Below are 10,689 nucleotides of genomic sequence, written 5' to 3' on the forward strand. Positions count from 1 at the left end.
GATAGCATACAGAAAGCATACAGAAAGCATACCAAAAGCAAACATCTTTTTACGTCGGGAAAACGGACGAAATTTTCGCCAAGAGGCCTCTATTTACTGAAGTTACCCCTCAGAAAATCACAAAACAAAAATAAAAATCCAACTTCTTTGGCCTTTTCTGTTTTCTTCGATACCCCCTCTCAGCCCCTTAGGGGTGGCTGGCAGGATTTGCCGTTGGCGTTTTGTTTTGTGGTGGTGAGCCTTGAGATCCCCTGAAAATTTGAAGTCTCCAGCACATCTCCTTCTTGTGGAACAGACAGACAGACACACAGACAAACACGAGGTCGTTTGCATAAGCCCGCTGGATAGCTTTTTCAAAGCAGAAGGGCGGGCTAAAAACATCCTATCTTACACAGCTACACTCCAGTGTGAACTTTTGTTCTCATTTAGCAAAACAATACACCTAATTACCACTTTTGCTTAAATAAGCCGTCAGAAATTGGTAGCTACATAAAATTCTATTCGCTCGATAACATACTAAGCAGAACCTTTAAAGGATGCCCTCCGGGGCAGTATCGTCGGGACATTCTGTGGAAGCTCCCACGTGTTATGTCTTTGCTAAAACATGCCGGGTAGAATCCCGCTGTTGCGCCCCTAGCAGCACATTGGCAGGTCCACCTAAGGACGTACTTGGATGGTATGTCCTGTCTGGGAACGTACTCAGTAGCACCTCGGTGGGACATCCCTAGCAGCAGATCGGCAGTTCCACCTAATGAGGTACTTGGATGGTATGTCCTGTCTGGGGACATGCTAAGTAGCACCTCGGTGGGACATCCCTTCGGAGCTCCACCGTTGGTATGTCCTGAGGAGTAACTTCTCAGTACATCCAATCAGAAGTGCCTCCCAATTAGATCCTAGCCGGGATGTGAGTCAGGAGATGCTGCCCAGCACATCCTGAAGAACTATGTGGCATGTACTTTCGGGACGTCCCAGTAGTACTTGTGAGGGATTCCCATAGGATCATCCCCAGTGCCTCCCGAAAGTATATGGTAGCTGCTTTGTTGACTGGGTAAAGGCCTCCCGAGTCCCTTTCATTTACTCATTCTCTGGACTATGTTATTTCTTATATTCATGCCCCGTTCAAGTACACGTGCCAAGCCGCCGCGGAGCCACCGAGGAGACACCGTGGAGCCAACGCGGAGAAACTGAGGAGCCATCCCGGAGCCACCTCAGACATCGCGGAGACACTGTGGATTCAGAGAAAAATGTATCCATGTGATGTTTTGGGACCCACGTTTGGGACCCACCTCGCTGGGATCGACCTCGGAACTGATGTTCCGGTCAACTGGACCCGGGGGGAATCGAACCACCGACTGTCTGTTCCGCGACCCGGCACGGTATCCACTTGGCCAGTGCGATCCGTTGGCAGATATTACAATTTACACGATCGACAACTCAGCAGCGACGATGAACTCGATTCTCAGAGGTAGCGATTGCAAAAGGAGCGCGTTCTACCCTTTCCCCACCAGTCACTTCTGTGGCGCATTGGTTTCCGCGTGCCTGGCGGCTGGATAGTAAGCGGAGGTTCTATCCCGGTCAAGGCCCAACCAGTTTTTCCTTCGCGTCTTCTGTCACCGTTCAAACTTAACATAAAGCGAGGACTGTAGATACATAAGAGGCCACGGAGAAGGGAGACCACACTTTATTTCATTTTATCCGTTGATGGAAACTTGCTGATATTGTGCGCTGAGACTGTTCCCGAGGGGGAAATCACTTGCGAAATAGTTCGTACACCTCCCCCCGAAATAGTCCGAAATAAAGGCGAAATAGAGGCGAAGTAGAGCGAAATAAAGACGAAATGGACGCGAAATAGTCGGTGAAATAGTCGCGAAATACCCCTGAAATAGCGCGAAATAGCCTGAAATAATCCGATATAGACGAGAAACAGCCGAAATGGCAGGAGAAATAACCGAAATGGCAGGAGAAATACCACGAAATAGTCCGTACGCTACGAACCCTAGTGATTTCCCCCTCGACTGTTCCTGTTCCCAACGGATCGCTCTGGCCCAGTGGATACCATACCGGAGCGGAGGGGGACATCACTTGCGAAATAGTTCGTACACCTTCCCCCGAAATAGTCCGAAATAAAGGCGAGAGAGAGCGAAATAGTCGGAAATAGTCGGTGAAATAGTCGCGAAATACCCCTGAAATACTCCGAAATACCGAGAAATACCCTGAAATAATCCTAAATAGGCGAGAAATAACCGAAATGGCAGGAGAAATACCCGAGAAATACCAGAAATAGCCAGTACGCTACGGACCCAAGTTATTCCCCCTCGACCGGAGCGCGGAACGCACAGTCGCTGGTTCGACAGTTCGACTCCCACCGGGTCTAGTAATTATACCGAAACATCACCTCAGAGGGCAGCGGTGGCCATCGCGGTGGGAAGCTGAATTCTCAAAATGCATCACATGGGTACAACCTTTATTTTTTTCGTGGAATCCACAGTGTCTCCACGATGTCTCTGAAGTGTCTCTGCGGTGGCTCCGGGATGGCACCGCAGTGTCTTCGCGTTGGCTCCGCGGCGGCTCCCTGGAGGCCCCGCGATGGCTCCGCTGTGGCTACGCGGGGCTTCTGCAGGGGCTTGGCAAGGGCATCAGGCTCGCTTGACGATGGCTTTAGAATGTCTCTTTCTGGCCTTAAATAGCCATCCTGTAGCCATTTCATGCGGCAGGAGAATGGCTAAGCAATGGCTACAGGCAGTTTCCTGTCTGTCTTCGGGATGGCTCTTGCGTAGCCACCCTGAGGCCATCGTAAAGCCACATTTTTCTGTACGGGTGGCGAAACGCCCACATTCCACACCACAGAATTTCCTTTCACGACTCGTTCCGTTTTCTTTTCCTCCGAAAGCCCAGAGGCACGCAGAAGCCAAGTGTCCCCTAAATATATTATAGAGTAACACCAGATAGTCGAGGTGTTGAGGGGTCATTCAATACTACTAAACATTTCAAGAGCGGGAGCTAGCATCAATAACTCACGCTAATTTGAAGTATGGGTGGCAGGGTGGCCTTGATCAGTGCATTCAGAACAGATGAGGCTGAGCAGGTCACAAGATGGACCTAGCCGCGGCACTTCGATGGTGGCAAGACCGTCTTGTACCCAGAGATGGACGATTGTTATCGAAGATAGAATCCCAACTCTTTGGAAATAAGGTGACATTTTTCAAGACCGTGGCAGTTACAATATAAAAGTCTAAAGCGAGTCTAAAGAGACGTCTGAAAAAACGGAATTAAAAAGCTAATGATGTAAAACGGTATTTTGGTCAATTTGTGTTGTTGTTTCTCGTCCTAGAATTAAAAGATGACCGCGATCGCATTGTGCTCAAGAGGAAATGGCTTGAACCAACAAGGGAACCCCGCCAAGTGTAAATTCCCGATTTTCATTCTACATTGGGATATTGTTGGTCTAAATGTGCCATCGAAAGACGCATCAAAAATTGTTGCTCAAGTTCATATTTAGGGGTTATTTTGGGCATTCGTTCCAAAAGCTGCTATTTCAACAATTTTTTGTGATTTTCGAGAATGCTTCCTAAGAGGTAACTCAGCCACGGACTGGCCCGGGTTGGCTAGTCGGGAAATCCCGACCGGGCCCCAGGCGAAAAAGGTATCTTTTGGGGCCCTTGAAGGCAAAAAGGTATCTTTTGGGGCCCCTTGACGGCAAAAAAGGTATCTTTTGGGGCCCCTCGGAGCAGTTTCCAGACTGGGCCCCTAGACCCCCAGTCCGTGGCTGAGGTAACTCGTCAAATTGCGGCCCCGTGGGCGAAAATTTCGTCCGTTTTGCTCTACATGAAGCCGTTTAGGCACTACCGCCACGTTTAGGAGGGGAAATGTACGAGAATCACTAGGGCTTAAGAGCAGCGGCTGTAAAAAGCAGTCCCACAAATGTTATGAAACAAAAGTTAAAGAGCTTACATATTTCTTTAACTTTTGATTTTTAACATTTTTTGTGGGACTGCTTTTTACAACCGCTGCTCTTAAGCCCCAGTGATTCCCGTACATTCCCTTTTCTCATCCAGACACATCCTGGATATGTTTGGATGAGTACGGACGCATCCAGGATTAGACATATCCAGGACGCGTCCAGGCGTATCCTGGATATGTCTAGATACATCCTGATGCATCCTGGATACGTCTGGATTGCACCCGGACGCATCCTGGATATATCTGGATGCATCCGGACGCATCCTGGATATATCTGGATATCTACGGACGCATTCTGTATGAGACATATCCAGGATGCGTCTGTACGCGTCCTGGTTGTGTCTAGATACATCCGGATGCATCCTGGATATGTCTGGATGCATCCAGACGCATCCTGGATATATCTGGATATATGCGGACGCATTCCCGATGAGACATATCCAGGATGCGTCCGTACGCGTCCTGGCTATGTCTAGATACATCCGGAGGCATCCTGGATATTTCTGGATACATCCGGACGCATTCTGGATATGATCGGATGCATTCGGATGCTTCCTGGATATGATCAGGATGCATCCGGACGCGTCCTGGATATGATCGGATGCCTCCTGACGCTTCCTGGGTATGATTGGATGCATCCAGATGCGTACTGGATATGACCGGATGCATATGTGCCCGTCCTGGATATGATCGGATACATCCGGACGCGTCTTGGATATGCTAGGGTAGATCTAGACGGGTCCTGGATGGGACCACATACATCCGTCCGGCGTCCAGGATGCGATCGGATGCCCCCGGACGCGATCTAGATGCGATCGGATTCATCCGGACGCGTCTTGGATACGCTGTCATACATCCCGACGCCTATGGGTTCTCTCGCTTACATTCAGACGCGTCGTGGATACGACCGAATAAGATCCAATGCGGATTACCCTTATACGCGTGGATGTCCTTCGGATGGGTGTGGGTGCTGCGTGGATGCGGCTCATCTTGATGAGATTCAGACACGCAGGATCGTGGACGTGCTTTGGATGGGCTGAGGATGACTGGTAGATTTGGGACAGACAGGGATACGTCCTGGATATGATAAGTCTGGATGAGATTCAGACACGCAGGATCGTAGACGTGCTTTGGATGGGCTGGGGATAGATGACAGATCTGGGACTGACAGGGATACATCCTGGACCTGGATATGATAGGTCTGGATGTGATTCAGACACGCAGGATCGCGGACGTGTTTGAGATAGGTCGTAGACGTCAAAGGAGAGCGAGGACGCGCCAGGATGCATTCAGGATGAATGTCGTGTCCGGATCCTATCCCGCAGTTCCATCAGGAGACCTGGGATTTTCAGGGTCGTTTAGCGTCATTAAAAGACAGATCAAGTTCAAAGAAAGGCATTCTAGCTCAAAAATTGGATTAAAAAAACAAAAACAAAAAACAAAAAAAATACAGGTCCCCAAAATTTTTAAAAATATTTTTTACTGTTTCCTAAGGGGTAACTCATCAAAGTAGAGCCCCACGGGCAACAATTTCGGCCATTTGGCTCTATCTTTAACCGTTTAGGCACCAGAGGGAGTTTTCTACACGAAAATGACCGCTAAACATTTTAAATTTTTTTCTCAGATATTTGATGGTCTCCGGTGAACTCGTCAAAATAAAACCCCGAGGAACAAAAGTTGTGACTTTTACGGCCGAAGGCCTACTTACGACTCTGCCTTTAGCCCGACTAGGGTGTCAGCGCAGCAGGCCTCGGTAGATGTATGCCAGGCGCGTAGCAGCGTAACAGTGTTTCGTGAGATATGGCGAAGCCTGTTACGCGAGACGTGGTCTGGCGTACATCTACCTAGTTTTGTATTTCGAGGAACTTTGACGTTTGATTTTGAACCTCAGTGACCTCCGAGAACTTCGATGGATTTCGGTGAACTTCAGTGAATTTCAGCGAACATCGATCGAATTTTCCAAAGTGAACTCCAGCGCACTTCGGCTGAACTCCAACCGAAGTTTATGAACTTCGACTTTGGGAGTACGATTTGTCGGAGCCTATTTCCTCTTGGTTGTGCTGCTCAATACTCCAAACACCTATACCAGTTGCACACTGTAACAAGCAGGCCCGCCCTTCCGCCAAACGGAGTTGACAGCTCCGCTTCGCCGGCAACTCCGTTCGGTAGGGGCCGGCCAAACGGAAATGCCAGCTCCGCTTCGCCGGGAACTCTGTTCGGCAGTGGCGGGGCCTGCTTGGTAGGCCATTCCACCAGAAAAAAAGTTTCGAGGTCGGTACCTCAAATGAAAGATTGGACCTAGTAGAGACCCTGTGCAAAGTTTGGGCTCTGTGCGATAACGTTTACCCGACGCGCATCGCGATTTTCTGAACGGGCTCGAAATTGGCGCGCGGCGACCCGCCATCTTATTGGCTCTGCCGTGCTGACACGGTGGGGTCAGAGGAGACGTCTCGGGTTTAAATTGTGACCATATAGGTCCTACTTCACATCCGACATGGTGAATCCGAGCTCGCGACTGACCGGGCGTCTCCGGGGGCCCAAATGTCGCGGGCCGCGCGGCTGGCTCCTGGCGCGTCACCGCTACCTGGCACGCTACATACCTTTAGATAGGGCACGGTACAGCCTACGTATTGACAAAAACAACATATTTGATTTTGCCAATTTCGGCTGCCAGGAGCGAGCCGCGCGGCTCGCGACGTTTGGGCCCCTGGAGACGCCCGGTCAGTCGCGAGCTCGGATTCACCATGTCGGATGTGAAGTAGGACCCATACGGTCTCAATTTAAACCCGAGACGTCTCCTCTGACCCAACCGTGTCAGCACGGCAGAGCCAACAAGATGGCAGGTCGCCGCGCGCCAATTTCGAGCCCGTTCAGAAAATCGCGATGCGCGTCGGGTAAACGTTATCGCACAGAGCCCAAACTTTGCACAGGGTCTCTACTAGGTCCAATCTTTCATATGAGGTGCCGACCTCCAAAATCGCCGACTTCGAACCCCAAATTGGAATGGCCTACTGCTTGGCCTGCCAGCGGCGATGGTCCAGCCTGCGGCGACCATTTTGGTCACGAGACTTACTGGAGAACATAATAAAATAATGTGACCTGTAAGCCACTTTGCATATTTGAGTCAACTAGGGCTTCCGGCAGGGGGCCTGCGGCCCTAGAGATTTGCTCCCTGGACACGACAAGAGACTGTAACGGGGCAACACCGTGACTACACCGCCCAAACGGTGCAAAATAGAATCAAACGGACAAAGTTTTTGCCTAAAGGTCTCTACTTGTGCGAGATACCCCTTAGAAGAACATACAATATAAAATCCTACTTTTTGGACTAACTCCTGTTTTTTTGTTACCCCCTCTCACCCCCTTAGAAATAGTTGCCAGGATTTGCTCCAGGCGTTTCGTTGTCCAGGAGTGACCACAAAGATACCCTGAAATTTGTAGACCTCTAGCTCATCTCCTTCCTCTTGCACGGACGACGGACAGACGAACGGACGGACACGAAAGCGGTTGCATGAGCCCGCTTTAATGCTTTTTCAAAAGCAGAAGGGCGCGTAAAAAAATAAAGCAACTAAAGCTACCTTGGATCAGTACCGGAAATGATAGCAACCCCGTAGAGGTGAAATAAATAAGAATGAGATGAACTAGAAAACGGACGCAACAACGCTTTAAGGGTCTTCCAACTAAAACATCTCACAAGGGGACTTCAATAAATTTGATTTTCATTTGTTTTCCCTTCACAAAACAAACCTATCTTCGATCCGATCACAGTTTGATTTACGCACGTTTCAAGGTAAACAAGAGACCTATAAGACCTTTCCGTCATCGATGGACATTCGTCTCCGAGGTATCGGTCCTCTAAGTCAGTCTTTGTTAGAAAACAGTCCAAGTGGTAATTTGAGATAACAGTCGCAGTTTTTGTCCGTATCCACTATTTTAGCGCGAAGGAGAGGAGGTATGTCAAACTGATGACAGCAACGTTCTTTAGAACTTTAGAAGATACCGTCAAATGGTCAAATATGGACCATGCAAGGTAATTTGGACCACCTTCTTTTGGCCTCTCTTTGACACGCATTGCAAATATAAACCATTCTTATCCTTGGCCTGCATTGGGTCGATTTAGGTGGACCAAGAGGTGGACACATTCAAATATTAAAATTCGCCCCATGGCAGCTACAACGAGGTGGTCAAAATTACCACGCATGGTCGATTTTAGACCATTTGACGGTTTTGTAACTGTGAGAAAAGTGTCACTAAAAATAAGCATTGTTCGGTATAACGGTAGGCGTCCTAATTGACTTTCCTCAACAAAAAATTGAAGAGGGAAATCTAATTGGTGATCACAGAACAGACATAACCCATTGAAGGCAAAAGTTACATTTTAAAATGCGTTCCTATTCAGTTTTGTTAAATCAGTAGTTTTCGATGCAAAGGTCAGGGGCACTACTTTCTGATTTTGCTAGACCAAATGGATAATTCTTTTTTTTTTGGGGGGGGGGGGGCCGTATTCCAATTAATTCAGATCACGCTGTGCGGTGTCTTTGTTCAAACGCCCATTTACAGGTGCCCGATTACATTTCCCGAAATTAAAAATTTTCATTCACCGTGCAACAAAATAAATTGTGGTAGCCATAAAAGAAACTTAACACAACCGTGTCTGTGTTCGCAGACCTTCAGCTACTACGTATTTGGTGTGTTCTGTGCCTGCGCGTTCAGCGCTGTCTCAAAGGACTCTGGGCTCAAGCTTCTAGCCGCCCTACGACTAGTTGTGGCCCTTTGGTGTTGCTACGGTATGACTCTGTACTTCGCCATCAGCTCACAAGCAGTTCACGATCTCTTCAAATCCACGGCTGAAGTTGCTCAAGACATTTTCACTGGAGGAGCGTTCAGGCCATTTGAAGTAAGAGACGTTCTTAGGCCGGTCCAATCACCCCAATAACCCTGAAAGCTGAATTCTTGGTTAAACAGCAAAATGCTCTCATCTCTCTCAACGAATATTATAATGAACTCGGTTTAAAAGCAATTTACTTCTCGTGTGACAGTAACACTTGGTTCAAATAATAAATGATCGGGATCTAAGTGCGTTTAGCACTTGAATTAGGTGTGTATTGCACTTAGTTCTAAGTACATTTGGTCTTCATTGAATCACGCGTTTTTGTCTTACTTCGAGTTGAATTGCTCGAAGTGAGAAATGCTCTTTATTCGATTGAAAGCATTTTGCTCTCAAACCAAGAATCCAGCTCTATTATCTTTGAGGGTGAGTTGTGGTCCGTACCTTTGTGTTGTGTGTACCTGGTTATGCCCTTATCCGATTCAAGGATCTGAAACTTAAACTTCATGGTTGGTTGTATTGTTATGGGTAATTTATTTTACATACAAGGTAGATGTACGCCAGACCACGTCTTGCGTAGCAGGCTTAGCGATATCTCACGAAACGATGTTACGTGGCGACGCGCCTGTCAGACATCTACCTTTGACTGCGGCGCTGACACCCGAATCGGTTAGTGGAAAAATGTACACAAAGATACGGGCCTACGGCCCGTCAACGGCCCATCACCTCGACTAAGTATGCAGGGTTGTACATTTTTTTTCTTATTATCCTCCAAAATACCTTCTAGCGCCTCAACGGTTCAAGCTAGAGCCAAACGGGCAAAATTTTCGTCCATAGGACTCTACGTTGATGAGATACCTCTTAGAAAAATGTAAATAAAGAAAATTCTTAAAAGACATCATTTTTGGGCCCCGGTGTTTTTGATTTTTTTTTTAAATCCAATTTTTCAGCTAGTAAGCTCATCTTTGAACTCGACCTGTCTTTTCATGGAACGAAATGACCCTAAAAATCTCAGGTCGCTCGCTCACTAGGGTGTTCCAGGCTTTCTAATGCGGAAGTGAAAACGAACAAACTCACTGATTTATCTGTTTCCGCCTGTTTAGTATGAGAAATTACCATGGTAGTTTAATCCGATTCCAACCTCTCAAACATGGAGGGGAGCTCGAAACTGATCTGACATTTTCTCATACCTGAAAGGACGTAAAGGCACGTGATCAGCTCGACCAATAAGAGCCACTTCGGAAACAGAAACGTCAGTGAGTTTGTTCTTTTCCTACTTTCTGTTTTAGATAGCCTGGAACACCCTATTCGTTCGAGGACGAACGAACACGAACAGTTAGCTGTTCGTTCGAGTTCGTTCGACTGCGAACATGTTCGCTCATCTCGAGAGACAGACAAATTTTTTTTCGACCAGACGGAGTAATAAGCTTGGCTAATCGATCAGCCAAAAAGCATTAAAGCTGGCTTATACAACCGCTCTCGTGTCCGTCTGTCAGACACACAGTCTGTCGTCCGTGTAAGAGGAAAGAGATGAGCTAGAGGTCTACAAATTTCAGGGTTTCTTATGGGTCTTTCCTAGACAACGAAACGCCTGGTGCAAATCTTGGCAACCACCCCTCACCCCTAAGGGTGTGAAAGGGGGTAACAACATGCTAGGCCCCTGCCGAACCGAGTTACCGGTGGAGCGAAGCGGAGCTGGCAACTTTGGTTTGGCGGAAGAGCGGGCCTAGCTTGGCCTGCCGGCAGCGTTTGGTAGAGATAGGAAAATTGCGCGTTTCAAGTTGCCCGATTATGCTCTAAAAATGTGAACATTTATGCCCTAAATATGCTCTGAAAATGGGTCAATTATGCTTCGATTATGCTTCGATTTGTACGATTTTATGCGATTTTATGCTTTTTGG

General features: G+C 47.8%; 1 protein-coding gene across 2 annotated transcripts in view; it reads left to right on the top strand.

Annotated features, from left to right (window-relative positions):
- The first annotated feature begins 3,061 nt into the window (after positions 1-3,061).
- The window catches only part of LOC127750089 (uncharacterized), a 9,113-nt gene continuing 1,485 nt past the window's right edge, over positions 3,062-10,689 (top strand). The window contains exons 1-2 of one of the 2 annotated variants that reach the window (XM_052270645.1): positions 3,062-3,192; positions 8,627-8,747. In XM_052270645.1, coding sequence (XP_052126605.1) covers positions 3,094-3,192; positions 8,627-8,747 — 220 coding nt within the window. In that variant the 5' untranslated portion in view covers positions 3,062-3,093. Of the gene's footprint in view, positions 3,193-8,626; positions 9,407-10,689 lie in introns of those variants that run through there. The other variant, XM_052270644.1, reaches the window with a different exon arrangement.

Source organism: Frankliniella occidentalis, unplaced genomic scaffold, assembly GCF_000697945.3.
Source record: "Frankliniella occidentalis isolate FOCC.00 unplaced genomic scaffold, Focc_3.1 Scaffold132, whole genome shotgun sequence".
Classification (NCBI taxonomy): domain Eukaryota; kingdom Metazoa; phylum Arthropoda; class Insecta; order Thysanoptera; family Thripidae; genus Frankliniella; species Frankliniella occidentalis.